Raw genomic sequence first — 23,092 nt, 5'->3', positions numbered from 1 at the left:
GGCCGTACCAATATGCGTTTTTGGTTCTTGAAGAACAAGTTGTCCATGTTGCAAAACCATGCACAACTTGAAGGAGGGTATTGAGAATGTAGTGTACAGGTCTAGTTCTAGACCCAAAATGATTCTTTTGTATTGTATTTACATGGTTGGTATTATCGGGTCTGGGTTGACAGACCCAATCCAACTTGTATCATATATATAACATTGAATATAGGGCACAACCTCTCATTGAGAATCGTGTCAGTCATTGCCGCCTCTCCTTCTTGCAAATCCCTTTCTCTTCTGCTGTGGATGAAGATCTGGTCGAAGGTGCTTGACTTCTAACAATTTCTACATATTCTAATTTCAAAAGAAGACATTCATTTTTAATATAACCCTTTCAAAACACCTACCATACATATGAAGATAGAAAAGCTAAAGATACATACCGGAATGCAAAATCCTTGAATCCATGCTATTCATTAATACGAATCTTTTTCAAGACCATGATGCCTTGCTCTGATACCATGTCACAAAATGGCATGGACCTCAATGCACTCTATAATGAACTCCAAGAATAAAAACACAATGCATTTGGATAAAAACATAATAACTAAAATAAAACACAATAGAATGTGAATGAATAACTTCATTAATAAAGAACATTAAAAATACAAAGAAAAATACATTTTAATCATCATTACAATACACTCAAAAACACACAAGAAGCTTAAAACCACCCATCATTCTCTTACCTTACAAAGGCACCCATATTTATAGAGAAACGGAGGAAGAAAAGAGATTAAAGGAGAGAAAAAGGGAGTCCACATTAGTTTGACTAGCTGTTGGACCTAGTCCAATGGCTAGATTTCTAGCTGTTGGACCAGCAGTCCAACAACTAGTCTAAGTCAACCACAGTTGACTTAACTTTAAAGTATATAATATATATACAAGTATATATATATATGTATATATATATATCTTAACAATATTTGGGTTATATCATTTGAACATCTAAGACAAGTAGTTTGCATTGTATGCTGTATCTTAATAGCCTTTAGTTTGCAAACTTAATCTGTTGAAGTGATTATGTCACTCTGAGAAATAGAGATGGTGAAAAGCCCTTCATTTTCCTTGTTAGCTTCGAATCACATCGGCTACTGCTGGATTTCTGGTTTTGACTGAATTGCCTGTTGCAATTTTACAGGTGGATTAAAGGAAAGTGTTAATGCAATATTTGATACATTGTTTTTTCTTATTTTTAGGTCTTCAAAGAGAATGCACTTGCTGATTATGATTTTTTCTTTTGGTGTGACTCAACAGAAAGATACCTATTCATTATTTGTTTTATATATTTATTTCTCTAGTAGCCAACTCTCATATCTTACTGCGAAAGCTTATCTTGCTGTTTCAGGTGCTAACAGTGTCTGCAGATAAAACTGCAAAAGTGTGGGAGATTGATGAAAATGGAAACGGTAAGGTGAAGAAGACACTTACTTCATCTGATTCTGGACTGGATGGAATGCTAGTTGGTTGCCTGTGGCCGAATAATCATCTTGTCACTGTTTCCCTTGGTGGCACTATTAGTATATATTCAGCCAATGACCTAGAAAAGATGCCAGTATCATTTTCTGGGCACATGAAGAGCGTCACTGGTTTGGCAGTCACCTCTGAAGGCAGCCAGAATATTATTCTATCTAGCAGTTATGATGGGGTGATTGTCCGATGGATGCAAGGAGTTGGATGTGCAGGAAGGTTACAGAGAAGGGAGAACTCTCAAATTAAATGTTTTGCAGTGGTGGAAGGAGAGCTCACCACATTTGCCTTTGATAACAAGGTAGCACCATTTCTTCATGTACATGTAGTAGTTGCCTTTATTTTTATATCTTGTGGTTTGTGTGCTTGCACCATCTTTTTGAAGTTGATTTTCTTGATGACTTATGATTGCAACTAGGCTGGAGAACATGATGATGTGTCTTTCTATTATCCAATATGATCACTGAAATGAATATATTTCAATTCAATCTTGCACCTTGATGGGGTAGGCAATTTACACACTAGCTAAAATTACTACTCAATGTTGAGTCAGGCATAGTAAGCCAACAAGATCTTGTGTTCTAAATAAAACATGTCTTGAGGGAAAAGACTGACTAGATGTTCATTGCAATTGAATAACAAGAAAATGAAATCTTGCGTTGATGGAGAAATGTTAGATCCCTCAATATAGAAATGGTACAAGAATGTGCTTCACAAAATGCCCTTATGTGATATTACAGAAGTAATTTTGGCATTTTAGAGAACAATGGAGTGAAAAATATAAAATATATAAAGAATATGAAAAGTGAAGTTATTGATGACTAGTATAGTTTTGTGAACTCCATGTATAGTGAACTGTGATAGTGTTAATAATTTTCTCCGGTGGTAAAGGAGCTTGATTGTAAATTATATTTTTATCAATAAAAAATGTCACTGCCTTTAAAAGTAGAACTACAAACTGCAAAGATTTTGTCATAAAATATGACAAATATTGAGATTAGGGGTGGCAAAACCTGACACGACCTCCCAACCCGACCCGCCAACCCGCCTTTTAGGCGGGTTCAGGTTGGGCTTAAACTAACCCGTTTAATAAACGGGTCGACCCGCCTTGATAGAAATCATGGGTTCCTTTCTTCATCTACAAGCAACAGCACAACATGGGGAGAGAGAACGTGGCTGCAGCAAAAATCCCTAATCAGGGTATTCATTTTTGCTTCTCTGATTAAATACACACAAATACAATAGCTAGGGTATGAAAATACCCATTACATGTTATGATAAAATTACAACATGCCATTAATGAAACATTAATGAGCATGTGTTTAAAATGAAAGGAATTGGGTCTGGATTCTGAGTTCCAGACCTTATACTAAATGACAGTATCTTTTCACCCCCCCTCCAGTTGTACATGGTTTTGAACCATGAACATCCAAAATTTGTCCTTGATAAGTCCTTTTGTAAACAAGTCAACAACTTGATCAGCAGTCCGCACGTATTCTGGTTCAATTTCCTTCTCTTCAACCTTTTGTCTTACAAAATGTTGATCAATTTCAATATGTTTGGCACGACTATGGTAGATAGGATTGAATGACATGTTGATAGCACTTTGATTGTCACACAAGAGAATACTTTTAGAAATCGATTCTCTTCTGTCAACAGGTGTCTGATCCATGTTACTTCGGCTGTAGTAGCTGACATTGATCTATATTCATCTTCTGTGCTCGACCTGGCTATGGCTTTTTGTTTTCTACTGCTCCAGGAGACAATATTTAGCCCAATGAAAACGCAGTATCCTGAGACAGACCTACGTTCATCTGGATCTCCTGCCCAATCTACATCTGTGTAAGTAAGGAGTTCATGCATGTGATGACCAGGCATACTCTTTCTGTACAGAAGACCATCTCCAATAGTACCCTTCAAATATCGAAGAATGCGTTTAACGGTTTTCATATGCCCAATATGTGGTTCATGCATGAACTGAGATACCTGATTGACAGAATAGACAATGTCAGGCCGAGTGAAGGTAAGATATTGAAGCATTCCTACTATCCTGCGATATCCTGTAGGATCCTCGTACAAATCTCCATCTTAGCAACTGAGTTTCTGATGAAGTACATTGGGTGTGCTGAGGGGCTTACAATCTGTCATACCTGCCTTGCTAAGAACATCAATGGTATACTTATGTTGAGTAAGCGTCATGCCTTAAGGAGTCCTGTCAACTTCTACTCCAAGAAAGTATCGCAGTTTACCAAGATCCTTCATCTTGAATTTATGATTCAAAAGTTCTTTAACCTGTTCAATATGTTCATTAGAGTTACCTGTAATGATAATGTCATCAACATATATCAATAACAGGGTAATTATATCTTTGCATTTAAATATGAAAAGAGAATGGTCAAGAAGAGACCGACTAAACCCATATTTTTCTACTTCAAGAGCGAAACTGTCAAACCAAGATCGAGATGCCTGCTTTAGACCATATATAGCTATCTTTAACCTGCACACGTATTCTTTAGAGTTCCCTTTTGCATACCCAGTGGGCTGCTCCATGTATACTTCTTCCTTCGGAGTTCCATGTAGAAACGCATTCTTCACATCCAATTGGTTGAGAGTCCACTGGTGCTCAACAGCCAATGATACTATGATGCGGATAGTTCCCATTTTCACAACTAGAATAAAGGTCTCATCATAGTCTTGTCCTTGCTCCTGTGTGAATCCTTTGGCAACCAGCCTTGCCTTATATCGCTCGATAGCACCATCTAGCTTATACTTTATCTTATAGACCCATTTTGACCCAACCACATTCCGATTATGTGGTCTGGGAACAATATCCCAAGTGCCAGACTCATGAAGAGCCGCCATTTCGTTGTTCATAGCTTCAATTCATCTCTTAGAATTGATTGCTTGATAAAATGTTGTCGGTTGATCTTCCTTGCCCAAAGAGGTTAAGAAAAGTTGAAAATCCATCGTGAAGTTCTCATAACTGACCCACCTATCAATAGGATGCCGAGGTCGGGTAGACCTTCTGTGAGCAAGTGATTGAGTGGAAACATAAGGAGAATTATGCTCCTGATTAAAGTTGGGAGGTATCTCCTTCTCACGTCGAGAGTAACCAATGCCTTTATACCTTTCGGGGGCCAATAGTGATTCAGACGTTACACTTTCTTGAGTTCTTTGCGCAACAGTAGATACGTTTCCCTAGTCTCTTTGATTACATTAAGAAGAACATACATTATCAATACTAGAAAAGAGATCTGAGTTCAACCAAGGGTGATAAACTTCAATTTCAGGAGGAGTGCTAGCATTATGACCAAAATTTGATTCGTCAAACACAACATTTCTGGATATTTTTATGCGCTTGCTCACGGGATCATAGCATTTGTAGCCTTTGTAATCATCAGCATACCCCACAAATCTGCACTTTAAGGCCTTATCCTGAAACTTGTGCCGCATTGAACTGTCAACATGAACATAACATACACCCGAATACACGCAAATCGTGATAATTTGGATGCACACCATGCAAAGAGAAATAGGGTGATTTGTTCTCTAAGATGTTCATAGGCAATCAATTTATGACATAGACAGTTGTGTGAAAAGCCTCTGCCCAGAAGGTAACTGGAAGGTTACTATCATGCATCATGCTCATTGCACTCTTGACAATATGACAATGCTTCCATTGAGTAATCCCATTCTGTTGAGGTGTGTGAGGGCAAGACACATATCTACTTATTCCATTTGTTTGGAGGAAATTTATGAAGTCATTTGAAGAGAATTCACCCCCTCCATCACATTGGAAACAAATAATATTCTGAGAGAATTGGTTTTGAACAAAAGAATGAAAATTCTGAAATAACTTGAAGGTTTTAGATTTACTTTTCATAAAGAAGATCCATGTATATCGAGAATAACTGTCAACAAATATGAGATAATATCTAGTGCCATACATGGAAGGAACTGGAGCTGGGCCCCAAACATCAGAACATATAATTTCAAATGGTCTTGAAGCTCTTTTATTAATGGAATGAAAATGAAGAACATGACTCTTACACTGAAGACAACTAGAACACTTTTTATTATCGACACTTTACTTGAAACAAGCTTATCAATAAAGCGACTACTACAATGACCCAGACGACCATGCCAAAGATTCGACTCAATACATTCAGAAAGATTAAAAACACTCTCAGTAGAAACTGAAGATGATGATGTGAGCTTCAAGATGGAATCAACAGGTTGAACACGAGAGGAAGGATTCTCTTGGAACACGTACATATTTCCTTGACGTTTTCCTTCAGTGAATGTTTCTCTCGTTTGAAGGTCCTTAACACAAACAGAAAAAGGAGTAAACTCAACTGAAGCATTAATGCCATCTACAAGTTTAGAGACAGAAACAATATTTTTCTTGATATTAGGAGCATGAATGACATTTGAAAGTGCAAGAGAATAGTTGGACATGGGGATTACAAAATTTTCAATGTGCGAAATATGGTGGTGAGACCCATCTCCAGTGACTATACTATTTCTACCAACATAAGAAACAAGATTTAGGAGCTTACCAGCATCACCAGTGACATGAGTGGCTGCACCCGAATCAACATACCAAGTACCTTGATTATTCTGTTTGATATTCAATTCAGCCAAGGCAAATAATAGTAACTCTTTGACTTCTCCACTATTTTTCAATGTATCTGTTCCCTTTCTTGTCTCCAATTGCTTTCCTCTATTTTGCGGGTTAAACCAGCAATTTGCCTTTATGTGTCCCTTTTTGTTGCAGAGAAAGCAGGTAGGTATTGTCCTTTGCCTTTGCCCATTGGGAGGAACATTGGGTGTAGGTAGTATTCCGCGACTTCCTTGTCCATTTCTTTCTTGACCCCATTTGTCTCGAAAATCATACCTACCACGTCCTCGCCCATAGGCAACTCCTGTGGCAAGAACATTGTGTGATCCAACATGAGCATGAGTATCTTCAGAAAATCCTTTCAACGTCATCTCATACTGTAAAAGCCTGACACAAAGATCTTCAAATGTAGGTAAATCTGGCAAACACAATAAGGAAGTAACCATCATATGATAGTCCGACCCCAACCTACTCAAAGTTTGTCGCACCATATCTTTGTCACTAACAGGGCATCCCACAATGGCCAATTGATCTGTAATAGTCTTCATTTTGTTCAAATACTCCATAATAGTCATGGAGTCCTTTCTTAGCATTTGAAACTCTTTCTTTAAAAATAATACTCTGGCCTGAGAAACTTGAGAATATGTCTGAACCAGTCGATGCCATAATTGCATTGTTGAGCATGAAATGAAATGGGGATCTTCGAAACACGAGCTTAGATTAACAAGGGCAAGTATCAAGAATGACACTAAAGCATAACCCTTAAAAAGGGTATAACCGGAAACAAAATAAAAACAAAAATGTATTATTTATTGATATGAAAAACCAATTGCTTAAGAAGCATTGGAATGAAATACAAGAGGGGCTGCACCCCTTTATATACACAGTTGAAAGAGGACTCAATAGAGTTGTTGGACACAGTCCAACAGCTCTATTAAGAGCTGTTGGACACAGTCCAACAGCTCTATTAAGAGCTGTTGGAATGTGTCAGTCCAACAACTCTATTGCTAGTCAAGTCTGGACAGGACTTGACTAGCGACAGTCATTCTAGTTCAAACTGAACTAGATGACATAAAGACAAAAAATAAAAATAAAGGAAAAAAAATACAGAAAAGAAAGAAATGAAAAATGTATTTATATATATATATATATATAATAATATAATATTATTATATATACATATGTGTACAGTTTTACATTTTAACACTCCCCCTCAAACTTACGGTACAATGAGCGAAAGTTTGTCTAAGAGAAAGTGAAATCGGGGAGCAGCGAGAGGCTTTGTAAAGAAGTCTGCTAACTGATATTCTGAAGTGACATATGGCAGATCAATTATCCCGTGTAGATATTCCTCTCTGACGTAGTGATAATCCATTTCGATGTGTTTGGTGCGTTCGTGGAATGTTCTGTTACTGGCAATGTAGATCGCACTTTTGTTGTCACAACACATTTGTGAAGCCTTTGTTGCTTCAGCTCCCATGTCAGCAAGCAGTCGTCGGAGCCAAACTACTTCCATGGTCGTGGTTGCCATGGCTCTGTATTCAGCTTCGGTGGATGAGAGAGATACCTTCTGCTGCTTTTTACACCTCCACGAGATCAATGATTCTCCTAAAAAGACACAAAAGCCAGTGGTTGAGTGTCTGTTATTGGGATCACCTCCCCAATCAGCATCAGTATATGCAATTAAATCAAGAGAAGAGGAGGAAGATAAGAAAAGTCCTTGTGAAAGAGAGGACTTGATGTATATGATAATACGCATGACTGCTCCCATATGAACAGAAGTAGGAGCATGTTGAAATTGACTTGCTGTATGAACAGCATGTGCTATATCTGGTCTGGTAATGGATAGATAGGAAAGTGCCCCGACAAGCTGTCTATAAGGAGTAGGGTCTGCAAGAAGTTCTCCATCATCAATCTTCATTTTAACATTAACAACTTCTGGAGTGTCAACTTTCTTATCATCAGTAATACCAGACCTGAAAACAATATCAAAAGCAAATTTAGTCTGAGATAATAAATATCCTCTAGGAGAATAAGCAACTTCAATGCCTAAAAAGTATCTCAACAAGCCCAAATCAGTCATTTCAAAATGAGATTTAAGAAGTGTTTTGATTGTTTCAACTCCCTGTTTATCGCTTCCGGTGATGATCATATCATCCACATAGAGAAGAAGCACAATGATCCCTGCATCAGAATTCTTAATAAACAAAGCAGTGTCAGTTAAACAAAATTGAAAACCAATATCAATCATAACACGACTAAACCTATCATACCAAGCTTTTGGTGCTTGTTTAAGTCCGTAAAGAGTTTTTTCTAAGCGAAGGACTTTACCCTTAGGAATACTTAGACCAGGAGGGGGTTCCATGTATACTTCTTCAACTAGCTTTCCATTTAAAAAAATATTTTTGACATCCATTTGAAAAATAGACCATTTTTTGATAGAAGCTAAGGCAATTAAGGTTCGGACAGTAGTCATACGAGCCATCGGAGCAAAGGTTTCTTCATAATCAATCCCATATTCTTGGGCATAACCTTTGGCTACTAAACGGGCTTTATATCTTTCAAGAGTACCATCACTCTTGGTTTTAATTTTATAAACCCATCGACATCCTATAGTTTTCTTCCCTGAAGGAAGATCTTGAATATTCCATGTAGAAGCCTTTTCAAGTGCATCTAATTCAGTTTTCATGGCTTCTATCCATTTGATATCATTTTTTGCTTGAAAATATGTGGATGGTTCTTCATATGAGTGAATTATTGCAATAACTGCCCTATATGTGGGTGAGAAAGACTCGTATGATACAAACCAGTGGCGTAGCTAGGATTGACATGGGGGATGGGCAAACAGGGGTGTAGCAAAAAAAAATGGCGTGATAGTCGGGGGCTCGGGGGCAGCGCCCTCGAAAAAAAAAATTGAGATAAAATAAAAAATGGCTACAATTATTAATAAAAATCTATTTTATATGGACAAATCAAACTATTTGCTGCAGTCAGGGCTGAGCTGGGCTAGGACTGGGCTTTTAAAAAAAAAAAAATTTAACTGTTTCGAGAGGCAGGACTGGGCTACAGCCCATTCCTGCCCCCGCCCCCCCCAGCTCCGCCTCTGACCACCAAGATTGGCCGTAGAACCCCGAAAAAGCTTTAAGCTAAAAAATGAATACATTTTTTATGACACCGATGATGACCAACATGCACCATATGCAGAATTCAAGCAAAAAGAGTATAAAAATGCTTGTTAGACAAAAAATACAGACGCCCAATTATTAAAATCTGTCAATGGCCACAGTTACTCACTACAAGAATCCTAGACAATCGAGAACAAGCAATTCACTCACCAACTATCTGGTAGATAAAGATACACTATCCGTTGCCTTCGTTACATTGATAGACATCCATACCTTGTTTTAGCAGCAGGCACAAAAGGAGAGTCCTATGCATGCACGATGACCAAGAAAGGATAGCAAGATTGACTCTTCCAATGAGGTTGCGCCCAAAAAGGAGGAAAGAAACTAGACCCACGTTTAGTTGTGCGCCAAAAAGAAAGGATCAAGAACCAAATTGAAGGATTGGCCTGTATTGCTCCTGTAGAATGGATAATTGGATACTGTATCACCAAAGCCACTGAACATGAACAAAACCCACCCTCAAATTTAGGAGATAAGAGGGTCTTCTTCAAACTGCTAGCGATGGTTGCCGGAGATTGGCAAAGGTCCGACTGACTGCGACACCGGTGCCTCGCGTCGCCGGAGATTGCAGCCGAGAGGGAGAAGCTCGGAGGGGGGCACCGCCACCGCGGGTTCACCGAAGGGAGGCCGGCGGCACTGCAGAGCACAAGGATTGCCGGCGAATGGGGTTGCCGTCTTGCCTATGACTGAAGGGGAACGCTGGAACGGAGGGGCAGAGCTTTAGAAAACTGGCTAGGGTTTTACCCCTCGCCTCTTTTGGCAGGCTCTAGACTCATCGAGAGCCCGGGTCTCGTTCGACTCGGTTTCACGAGTCCCGATTCGACTCGGTTTTCCGAGTCATGAGTCGACTCGGTTTCAAATTTTAGGGTGGGCGGCCGCCCACCCATGCCCACCCCTGGCTCCGCCACTGATATAAACTTTCCTGGAGGCCTCGAGATTCGGGATGATTGTCTAGTTGGAATGTTAGAATATTTTTCAAGTGCACATGGAGGATTAGACTCTTGTCGCCTGGAATATTGAATACTAGTATCTCTATGAACTTCTTCATTTTCAACATTAAGATCAATAATTCTTAGATCATCATCAAAGTTACAATCAAGGTCATATTCATCAGATGTTGATATTAGATCTAGCAAAAAGGAGTACTCAGTGACGTCTTTTAATTTTCTAAAATCAAAGAAGCTCTCCTTTTCAAGAAAGGAAACATTTCTAGACACATATAGTTTATTATTTTTGAAGTCAAAACATCTATAACCTTTCTGGTTTTCAGCATATCCTAAAAAGGCACAGGGAATCACACGAGGAGAAAGTTTATCATTTTTGTCAGTAAATATGAAACATTTGCACAATTTTACATTTTAACAGAGCAGTCATCTGGAATTGCCACAAGCACTTCTTGTAACAATGTAGAAGTGATATAGGCAACCAACGCCTGATCTCACTTCATCCAGGATACATACTCAGGATTTCTAACATAGGTAATAGAAAGATCTTTCTCACCATTCTTTTCTTCTTGTGGTATGAATTCTGGAGGAACAGGAACAGAACCATCCAGATGTCCAGAAAGGTCCTGACTTCTTATGAATGGTATGATTTGTTGCTTCCAAGTTAGGAAATTGGAATTGTTCAGTTTCTCAGACACGAGTTGGCTGAGAAAGTTTGAGGAAAGACCAGACTGAGAATGAGGGAATGAGTCCATATTCTTTTGAAGCCAAAAACAAGAAGGAATAAGATCCAACCAAGAGAAGGAATAAAAAATAAGAAATGGCCTTACGACAAAGACCCAACCACAATTGAATTCTAGTATAATTCAGAACATAAATTTTAATATCAGAGAAGTCTAAAGACCAGACTAGTTTTTTTTTTTAACTGATGAACACGAGGTAGAAAAATAGGACTGCATAGTAAAGAATCTGTTCTGAATAAAATTCAATCAGTAATAGGTACGTTATTTTGAAAATAATGTGTTTTCCTTTTAGAATAATGAGAAAACAGGCAAAACAGAGATGAAAATGAATTCGAAGATGAAATTATTTTAATCAAGATAGATCTGAGCGTGCAGATCACAATCTGATCTGACGTCAATATGCAAATGAGTTTTGAGTGATCCTTTTCAACTCTTGTAATCACACATAGATCAAAAAAATTGATCTTGCTTGATTATTTTGCTTATGGATGGGTAAGATCACGTGCAGCAATGTGAAAGAAGTAGTAGATATGACAGAAGAACAACAGGGAATGAAAGAAGGAGGAAATATGCCAACGTGACCAAATTTCAGTTTTGGATTTTGGAAATAAGAGAAACACGTTGGCTTAAATAAAAAAGGGGAATCAAAAGGAGGTACTTGAAGAAGACAATAAGCAGATTAATGATGTATTTCAAAAGAGCAAAAAGAAAGAGGAGAGTACGAAGAAGAGATTTCAGTCCGGACTGCAGATTTAAATACAAGAGAAATCGATAGGAAAAATGAGAAAATAGGTACCTTAGAAGGAGACAAATCAGTCATAGAAGGAACCGATCTTCAATATTGAACCTGCTGCTCTGATACCATGATAGAAATCATGGGTTTCTTTCTTCATCTACAAGCAACAACACAGCATGGGGAGAGAGAACGAGGCTGCAGCAAAAATCCCTAATCAGGGTATTCATTTTTGCTTCTCTGATTAAATACACACAGATACAATAGCTAGGGTACGAAAATACCCATTACATGTTATGATAAAATTATAGCATGTCATTAATGAAACATTAATGAGCATGTGTTTAAAATGAAAGGAATTGGGTCTGGATCCTGAGATCCAGACTTTATACTAAATGACAGTATCTTTTCACGCCTAACCCGTTTATTAAATGGGTCGGGTTTGTGTTAGGGGTATGCCAACCCAGCTGACCCATTTAATAAACGGGTTAGGCGGGCGGGTCAACCTGCTAACCTGCCAATCCGTTTACCCGACCCAACCCGTTTATAAACGGGTTGGCGGGTCGTGTCGGGTTACCCGTTTAATAAGCGGGTCGGGTTCGTGTTTGCCACAGCCGACCCGTTTAATAAACGGGTCGGGTTGAGGTATGCTGACCAGCCAACCCGCCGGGTCGACCTGCCAACCCGACCCGATTGCCACCCCTAATTGAGATAGGCAACAATGCTCCATCTTGAGGTGTTGCAAAGATATCTATCGAATTGATTTATGAAGTCAAGCCTTGAACTCTCTTGGAGAATTTGCAATTCTGTTCAGAAAATTTGAAGTGCTAAACATCTTGAATGCAACTCTTTCTTATTAAAGTGGCAAGTCACCAATATATGGTTGCTTCTTTTCATAGATATTATTTATCACCATAAAGCTTCCTAGAAGTTTCACCTGAATCTCTGCCTTTTGTAATATTGCTTTTACATGAATTCTTTTCAAATGGCCCAAAAGACATGGCTTTATAATTTGGCTTCAACATTTAAGCTTATGATCATTTGTCTCTTTTCTATTCAATGGTACGGAATTCACTCTCAAAGAAAATAAAACCAGAGGCGGTTCTTTTATGCACATACATGCGGGTCATCTATTTTGTACTTCAAAGGAATTGGCATAGAAGATTCCTTTTTGATGAGTAGCCTTCAATTTTTTGAATATTCATGGCCCATCTCAGTATCATTTCATTGTGCATGAATTGATTAATCAGGCTAATCGGATAACAGATATGTTAGTTAATTCACAAGGCTCCAAACTGACTAATAACAGTATCTTCCAACATATTCTCTCTAAAAGATAAATATACTCTTTGTTGTTCTTGTAACTTCAATCTCTAAGAGGTACGTAAATGAGACCAATTTCTTGATGTCAAATTCTTGAATTAGAAACTTAAATAGCCTTTGAAATTCTATATAATATTCCATTAAAATAGTTTGACCAAAATATGCAAGTAATATCATTTTCAATACTCCTTGAGAAGAAATAAAAAATGAATTGAGATTTGTTCACGCCCATGCTTGAAATGAGCAGTACTACATCTTTTAAGCAAGTAATTCAACTTTATGTTCATGTGGTGAAGACGAAGAATAGAGAAGAGATAACAGGAGGTACCACAGGGCTGTAAAGTGCCTCATATGGTGGGTGATGTCGCAGTCAACTCTCTTGTATGTTATGTCTAACTTTAGGTTAACCTAATTACACATATACCTTTTGAAAGGTACACCTTGCCATGTAATGATATAATATGACGAGCAGTGCTTCATTGGCCTAATCATAGCACTATGGATATTGTTTTGTTCTGACATTGTTACCGTGCCAGTTGTAATTTTGACATATAAAATGTCATGAGCAGAAATTCTCTTGATCCAATGTTCACAACATAAAGAATTGATTTGTATGTGACAGTTGACACTATTTGTTATTCATTATGTAAGTTGTACAAGTGGAATTTGATTTTCGCACGTGCATGTTATAGTCAACCTCTCTCACGCTCTCTATAAACAGGCAACTAACTACAATTTGTATTCATACATGTGCATATATGTATTGGATAAACTGGGAGCTATGTCACATAGGTACGGGTGCAGATGCGGGGGCGGCGATGCGGCACTTTAAAAGAACTTGGGTGTGGGGGTGCGGGAGGGTATATATATATATATTTTAACACCACCCCTTTACCCTTTCTCGTGGTACCCCATTCTCAAGCCCCATCCCTCTTTACCCCTTCTCGAGGTACCCCCTTATTTTTTTAATTGGGGGGGGAGGGGGGTGCTCGAGGTACCCTTACCCATTATCGAGCCCTGTCCCTTTTTTTAATGGACAAAGTTAACCAAGTCCATTTTGGACAATGATAAAATTGGGTGCGGGTTGACCGAATTGGGTGCCACACCCGCATCGCGTCGACGTGGGTGCAGAGGCCTCTTTGGTGAGTCCCTGTGACATAGACTGGGAGCATGTCTGTGCTCGCTAGTATGTCTAATGGCAATAACATGTGAAAGCTTTCCAAAGGCTATTCGGTTGGAGATTTTCTCCTCGTTTTTAAGTTATATTGTCCTAGTCCAATTTGATGATTTTATCAGGTGTTCTCCAAATATTTGGTCCTCTTCTTTGATGTTCGGATAGTAAATATCAGGGATAGTCCATATATTCTTGTCTGGAAAGCTTTCCAGCCAATTATAAAAGTTCAATACACGGTAGTATTGCTCACAAAGTCTGATGAATAGCATATTCCTTTAATAAGGAACAATTTCTTAATCTACCTGCCAAATTCCAATTGATGATATCCTGCTGTGGGGCTTATATTTTGCTGACTGTACAACAACTGTAGCTATGTACAATATGTTTAACTTGCTTTTGCTACAAGAGATGATCCTTTTCCCAAAATTTTACAAGTAAGGAGAATTCCGCTGCATGCTGATCAGTGTGGTGATGAAGAACAAATTGATATTGGTGCACAACCAAAGGACTTAAATATTGCACTTGATAAGCCCGAGCTGGCATTGCTTTCAACTGATTCAGGAGTAATCATGCTTCATTGATCCAAAGTGTTGTCAACTCTGAATCTTGGGTTTGCTGTGACGGCATCTGCAATTTCACCTGATGGAAGTGAGGCCATTGTTGGTGGCCAAGATGGGAAACTCCACGTCTATTCTGTCAATGGGGACACTCTCACTGAAGAGTCAGTCCTTGAGAAGCATCGTGGTGCTATTAACGTCATTCGTTTCTCCCCAGATGCCTCTATGTTTATTTCTAGTGATCTCAATCAAGAAGCTGTTGTATGGGACCATGTCACTCGAGAGGTACCATCTCTCTCTCTCTCTCTCTCTCTCTCTATATATATATATATATATATATATATATATATATATATATATATATATATGTGTGTGTGTGTGTGTGTGTGTGTGTGTGTGTGTGTATCAATCCTTGAACACAAGCACACACACATAACAAAAAGAAAACAAGAATTGGTGTATGTACAGAGTCTACAGACAGTATGCGAGGGAGATGCACATTATAACACTTTGCAAACCATGTAAATCCTTTTTTTTTGTCTAAGAGAAATAATTTAAGCCAGGGGATAAGAAATCTTTCAACAAGCTTACAGAATAGATCAAATTAAGATTCTTAACCACCAGTCCTATTCCGACCAATCCAAGCTAAATCCCCATCTGGCCATTTTATTGGCACAATCCAAAGCTTGTTTGAACAACCACTGGAATGCTGGATAAAACCAAAACAAATGCTCAATTGTTTCGTTCTCATCGAAACAGAAGTAGCAAGTACTTGCAAGCTGGAAACTTTTGTCTTTCAATTTGCACTGGTTATTAACCTTATCAAGTGCAAAGAGCCACACAAATATCTTGGTTGTAGGAGAGGGATGGAAACCCTGGACGGTGTCATTTGGAAAGTGGTCTACATCTTTACAGCCAAAAGCATGGCTAAATGAAGCTATAGAGAACATAACACATCCGTCACATTTCCATATAAGGAATTCTCGCTGTCAGAAATTTTCCATGGGCCTAAAAATCCAATAGCCATAACCAAAACCAATCTTCTACCTCTTGCTCCTTGAAATTCCTTCTGAATTCAGTGAACTAACTAGCTCTTCCTTTCCAACATTCACTTACAAGTATGCTGTTATCTCTGTTTATGTGAAAAAACGGTGGATATCGTTCAGCAAGAGTTACATCCCTGGACCATAAGTCAGTCTGGAACCTCAGCTTGACCCCTTTGCAAGCTTGATTTGAACCATAAACTTAATTACCAATTCAATCACCCCCCTTTGCAAGGTCGTACTCCCTTGAAGATTTGATTATTTGGTTCCAGCCAACCACACCACCAGCTGAGATAGAGCTACCATTTCCACGTACCAATCCATTTATCCCCTTCACCCAAGCCTATGGGACCAAAAAACAAGTTAGATTCCAGATTTGTTCAAAGCTAACAGTCAGATCTGCCTATGATTCCAGTAAGTGTTTTAAAATTTAACATTCAAAACAAAGAAATCTTCTGAAAAATATTAAATCCATAGAGAAGAAAGATGTTAGAAGATTAGAGGAAAAAGCATGAAGATGAGATTAATAGATCACTTCGTCATGGCTGCTCTAATTCTGTGTCAATTTTTGTCATTTCAATTTGACTCAATGAAATAGGAAAGAGAAAATGAATATTCCAACTACAACAGGTTGATGTCCCAACTCATTAATCACATGGGATGATCTCTCATAATAGATTAATCCTCACTAGGATTGAGTTAATTTTTTTTTATTAGTCAAGCTAGGTTTGCCTGAATATGGCCCGGTTGAGATAGTGTGACTCCAACTGGTACTACAAATCAATTACCCGAGCCATTGATGACAATGATACAATACTAATGCATGTTACGTACAGCAAAAATAAAAACACATATTGAAGAAATGCCACGTATCCTTACATCTTGTCCTTAAGAGTTAATTAAACAGAAAGATGAGCATTGTCGGGGATAGAATGGGCATGTTACAAGCTGTCTGAAATTACAGAACACAAAAAATTTGACATGAAGCAAGTTGAAGGAACTGGGAAAAGGAGGAGCCCAGTAAAGATTGGAGATCAGCAATAAGCAGGAATATTACTATTGGGGACCATAAGTTTAGCTTTAAGCAACAATGGGATTACAAAGCAAATTGTGGTGCATAAGACAAATACCAGTTGTGATAATAATGGTGTACTTTGCTATTAATTGCATGTTCTGGATTTTCATGAGAAGGTGACAAAGCAATCAAGACCTAGAATGAATTGATTCGGCGCAATATCCCTGTTATGAAAAATGTAGTAGACATTCATTCTATTGTATGTCAATGGCATTCTAGATCCAAAAACCTTGAAAATTCTTAAGCATTTATGGCCTTGTGTGCAGTATTATAATTACCCTTGTTTTCCTAGACTACAAAATGCCTATGTCACACAGACTCGGCTAGGGAGGTGCCGCACCCGAGTCGACACGCCCCGACACGGGTGCGGACACGGGTGCGGCTTCGGACTCAGCCCGGACTCGGTCAACGCCGAGTCGGACTCGGTCAACGAGTCCAAGCCGCGTCCGTCCACATTTTGGACTCGGTCAACTTTGACCGAGTCCAAAAATGTCCATTTTTAAGACAAAAAACAAAAAAAAAAACAATTTTTATATATCTTTTTTTTTAATATATAACCAGACTGTGCAATGCAGTTGCACAGTCACAGACTGTGCAATGCAGTTGCACAGTCACAGACTGTGCAACTGCAACTGCACAGTCATTGCACACAGTCTGTGTGACTGTGCACAGTCTGCACAGTCACAGACTGCATTGCACAGACTGTGTGCACAGTCTGTGTGACTGTTTCACAAGTCACAACTTATGTAAAAATATGTATAAAACACGATAAAAGGTAACCCAACCATTTGAGATAGCTAAATAAATGCTTTTCCAGTTTAAAAAAATACTAGTTTCACAAGTATTAGAAAAGCTAGCTTAAGAACTACCATAAAGAAATGGGAATGCCAAATTGAAACTTTCGAAAAAATTAAGGTCATAGTTTTGGCTACTTAATTTTAATTGTTTACTAGAATTATATATATATATAGCCGAGTCCCCATGTCCAAAATTTTTGAAATTGCACCGCACCCGTGTCGCACCCGCACCCGCACCCGCACCCATGTGACATAGCAAAATGCCATGGTTCAATTTATCAGGCACAATGTAAATCCTATATGGTTTTTTAATTTTCTTTTTGTTTCCTAAATTCTTTTTACACACATTAAAGTAGTGGAAGGCTGTCATGCTTCATCCATGTTTTTTTTTTCTTTATTTTTGATAGATTTTGTCACTATATTTAAGTTGTTCATACTTCTAACTTTTTGGTTCCCATTTGCATAGTCCATCTCTCTTTCTTCCTTTCCCTTCCGCATTAATCCTTTTTAGAAATGTAATGTTAATTACCAAGGTTTGATTTTTAACTTCCTGAACATTTGTCTCACTAACCAGTTGACTATCTTCTGCAGGTTAAGCTTAAGAACATGTTGTACCATACTGCTCGTATAAATTGTGTGGCTTGGTCTCCTGATAGCACAATGGTTGCTACGGGATCTCTAGACACAAGCATAATTATATATGAAGTTGATAAGCCAGCTTCAAGTCGTATAACCATAAAGGGTGCTCACTTGGGAGGTGTTTATGGATTAGTTTTCAATGATGATTGCACTGTTGTAAGCTCTGGTGAAGATGCATGCATTCGTGTGTGGAGATTAGTGCAGCAGTAACGGGATCGTAACTGCAATTGATGGTTGATTTGGTTTTGGAAGCAAGTTGTGTGGCCTTACATTTCTTGCTCTGTGCAGTCTTCGTCAAAAGAATTCTCTGTTTTGTTTGTAGGAAAACCCTTTCCAGTTTGTCTTTGATTGAAGACTAGAAGAACATAGCAGAATGGCTCGTGTTTTGATATGATTTTGCTGATGTGAGTTTTTCGCCTTTTTTGGGTTATATTGGGTGTTTTTTTTTTTCCTTCTCCTTTTGTCGGTCTGATCAGCCATGCATACACCTAAATATTTTCCATGATCATATTTGTGTATGCAATGTTCATTGCTGGAATTGTGATGAAATAATAGAATGCTTAATCCCTTGGCCTATTCGCACTCTCTTCTTTGTTCAAGCATGGATATTGCTTTCTTTTCGGGGGGGATGAAAGAGACACTCTTTCGTAGGAAAGAGAACTTTTACTAAGGGAGGTGAAACAAACATCTCCATGGAAAACATGTGGTGGTGTTTACATAATAAAGGCAAACAAGCATCTTTCCTGTCAAAATGGGTTCACACCACTGTTGTCTGTATCAGAATCGGACTTGTATCGTTTGGCCCAATGATTCAGGTGAATCCTCCAATATCCATTCTCAAGTGAATTATTCTGAATTGGCCAAAAAATAATTAAAAAATATTGTGTCAATCAGAACGTGACACATGTTAAAGCCATTAAAATAATATAAAAAATTAATTTTAATCTATTTTTTACATTTTATTAAAAAATAGCCAATTCAGGTCAGTATTTTCTGGTGCATCGACATTCAGGCCAATATCGACAACACTGGTTCACACCTTCCCCCCATGGGAAAGAACTTTTTCTCATGCGTCCCTTCAAGAAGTGGCTTCCCTTGGGTGGGGATGCAATAAATGCCCTCTTGATGATATTTCGATCTTAAGAATGTGAAATAAGTCTCCATTTGGGAACTGGTAGTTGGAGGGAGTTTATGCATTTGACAAAGTGGCAACAGTCCATTTCTGGATTTGGCATCTACCATTTTATGAGGTGGTAGTTGCTAAATCCAGTTTTCAATGCAAATACAAAGGCCGTCTCACCTCCTTTCTCAAATGCATAAAGTGCCTTAACATCATTCTCTGGCACAACTGCCACTCAGTGAATCATATTTTTGATCCTATATCCGACCAAATTTGATTGTTCAGTTGCATTTGATAAGCTAAAACTATTCGAGTATAATTCGATTCCGATTTTGCTATCAAATCTGATAAATATCCAAATTTGAAGGATATCTGAATCTGTTTATATGTAACAAATAGCGATTACGTAATGATTTATTGTGATAGGTATTATTATGTACAGTGATTACTGTGATAGCGATTACTATGTATAGTGATTATTGTGACCTATGTATAGCGATTAGTACGTATAGCGATTACTTTGATATTGATTATTGTGTATATGATTACAGTGATAGCGAGTGTGCAACGATTATTATATATAGGAATTACTGTGTATAGCGACATGTAAAAGTACAAATGAGAGTAATTTTGATTTGATACAAATAATATGTTATTTTGTGCTACACAGAGGTCAGAAGATAAGTAGAGCGCCAGGTGAAAAGCTCAAAGGGCGGTGTCAGTGGCCTGCAGTTCTGTCGTAATATGGACATCTGAGTGAATATCAGAATGATCAATTATGAAATATGCACTTCAGTGGCTTTCTCGTGTTGGAACACTATGACCCACCCGGTCAATAAGTGAAATCATAAGATGAACACATTCCAGTTTGATTCTTTTGAGATCACCATGACCCTAGAAGATGTGCCACAAATTACGGGTCTTAAGTGCCATAGAATTGTTGTCCTAGCATGAGATTCAAACTATAATGCAAGGGACAAGTGCACGACCCTTCTAGGAATGTCGATGGAGGATTGGGGTCAATGTATTTTTGGTGAAAGCAATTTCACATTAATGAAAGTTTCTTCTTTTCGTAATAAATGGGAAGGCCGGTCTGCTACATGTGCATCTGAAAGAGCTGACCAAGAGTTGCGCAGCTTCCTTCTTTTTTTTTTTGGACTTACTCTATTTTCGGATTTGTCTGGTTCGAGGTTAAGTTACCTGTGGCTGCAGTTCTTGAAAGACTTCGATGAAGTAGACAACTATGCATGGGGTGCTACTATTCTTGCATTCTTATGCAGTCAACTTTACCGTGTGAGTAAGGGTACAAAAACCGTCGAAGGGTTTTAGCCATTTGTTAAGGTAATTATTTATTACATATTTGGTAGTTATAGACTAATGTCGTTGAAGGTTATAGTCTTACTAATATATTATTTTTGTAGGCCTGAGCATGAGAGCATATTGTCGCCTTTTGTCCTCAGTGTGGCCCTGCGATTTATGGTTTTTCCAAGATCGACCGATAGGCTACAATAAATGTCAAGGAGGATAATGCTAAGTTCATTTTAGATGGTCTGCAATTAAATGAGGTAAATGGTTTAAAATCGTTTATAATCGTTTCAGCATTTATCATTCATTAGTATAAATTGTTGAAATGTTTAGCATTCTTAAGTAATCATCGCTGCAAGAATTTGTCTTCGTTAGTACAAATCATTATCGCATTAGCATTTAGCATTCATTAGTATAAATCGTTCTAATGTTTAACATTCTAAAGTAATGATTGCTTATAAGATTTTGTATTCCTTAGTACAAATCGTTATTGCTTTAGCATTTAACTTTTATTAGTGTAAATCTTTGAAATGTTTAGCATTTTTAAGTAATCATCGCTGTAGGATTTTGTCTTCGTTAGTACAAATCATTATCGTATTAGCATTTAGCATTCATTAGTATAAATCGTTCTAATGTTTAACATTATTAAGTAATGATCGTTGCAGGATTTTGTATTCCTTAGTATAAATCGTTATCGCTTTAGCATTTAACTTTTATTAGTGTAAATCGTTATAATCTTTAACATTCTTAAGTAATGATCGTTGAATGATTTTGTCTTCGTTAGTACAAAGCGGTATCGTTTTAGCATTCATTATTGTAAATTGTTGTAATATGTAGCATTCATTAGTGTAAATCATTTTAATACAAAACATTCATTAGCAACAATCGTTGTAATATATTTAGCACTCGTTATTATAAATCATTTTAATATTTAGCATTCATTAGCATGAATAATTATGCCTATACCTAAACCATAATCTCCAATGTACAGGTTGTGTGGAGACTGTATGAAGATGGGGAGGACGAGGACCAAGAGGTTATTGCTGAGGCTGCGAGACTGTCTGGCTGCAATATTTGGCTATTTAGCAAATCTGAAGCCAAGTTGCAACATGGTAGTCAAGTTCTCCTGTAAGCTGGCTTGGGACAGTCTACCCCAAAGCAGCTTGTGGAAGTGAGAAGGAAGATGAATAGTGGTGGGGTCAGGAACGAGAATTAGCACGAACGCTTTAGGAAACAATTGGATAGCTAGAACAAATGAGGTGTTTGTAACATAGCATATGATTATAAAGAACGACAATATGACCTCAACTATTTTAAAAAATATTAGGAACCCATGCATCAAAATCTGGAGATTGAGAAGAAGCAACGTGAAAATATTGGGAACCCATGCATCCCTCCCGTCCCCCAACATGTCATCTCCCAGCATAGAAAAAATGTTCATCGTGTCCCTCTGCCTACAACAACGATTCCCTCAGTTGTAGTACACGGTGAGGAGCAAACACAACTCACAAAAAAGAAGGTAGTCTCTATCACAAGGTTAGAGATGTTGGAGAGAGAGAATAAGGAGTTACGGAAGTAGGTGCAGAATTTGGAGAGATAAATGCGATCACAATATGGTACACTGGTAGAGATGATTACCAGTGGTTTGAATAAGTTCGAGGAAACCAAGAGGCCACCGAGAAAAGAGAGTCCACCAAGGAAAAGAAAGAGACAATTTGTATATCATAGTCCATCTGAGTCGTCAAGTGCTACTGAATAAACATTATGTGATTTTTGTATCCCGATAATTATTTATTGTAATTCTATAATTCTTTGTTGTAATTCTATAATTCTTTTTTGTAATGTGACATTCTATAAATATATAATTCTTTTTTTAATAAGTTCAACACACAAGTGCTACTGAATAAATTGTTGTAATGTTCGGCCTTCATAAAAAAAAATTGAAGAAGCATTTAGCGTTGTGTACTACAGAAATTATGATTTACTTTTACGACCTTTCTTCCTATCGTGATTTACACAAAAAATGATAAAAGGCTGAAAGGATTTGTACGTATAAAGGCTACATGTTATCGCGATTTGCTTGATACCGATTGGCTTGCAATTAGTTCTATAAGAGATCGCGATTTGTTTTTTATAGAAGAAGTGTTCTATCACGATCTGTACACCCATGAACATAAAGCAAAAATGATTTGTCCTATCGTGATTTGTGTTTACGAGCTTTGTCTATAAGAATGATATGCCCTATCACGATTAGGGTTTAGGTTTTTGTGTTTTAAGGGTTTAGGGTTTTAGAATTTAAGGTTTAGGGTTTAGGGTCT

The 23,092-nt window shown here is 37.9% G+C and overlaps 1 protein-coding gene across 1 annotated transcript in view; it reads left to right on the top strand.

Annotated features, from left to right (window-relative positions):
* LOC149829656 (actin-interacting protein 1-2-like) overlaps positions 1–23,092 on the top strand; it is a 174,620-nt gene that overhangs the window by 85,840 nt on the left and 65,688 nt on the right. The window contains exons 5-6 of the mRNA XM_090015221.1: positions 1,394–1,634; positions 1,699–1,816. Coding sequence (XP_089871347.1) covers positions 1,394–1,634; positions 1,699–1,816 — 359 coding nt within the window. The remainder of the gene's footprint in view (positions 1–1,393; positions 1,635–1,698; positions 1,817–23,092) is intronic.

The sequence above is a fragment of the Nuphar pumila genome, chromosome 8 (genome assembly GCF_984573655.1).
Source record: "Nuphar pumila chromosome 8, dmNupPumi1.hap1.1, whole genome shotgun sequence".
NCBI classification, from domain to species: Eukaryota; Viridiplantae; Streptophyta; class Magnoliopsida; order Nymphaeales; family Nymphaeaceae; genus Nuphar; species Nuphar pumila.
This window is presented reverse-complemented; position numbering and strand designations above follow the sequence as displayed.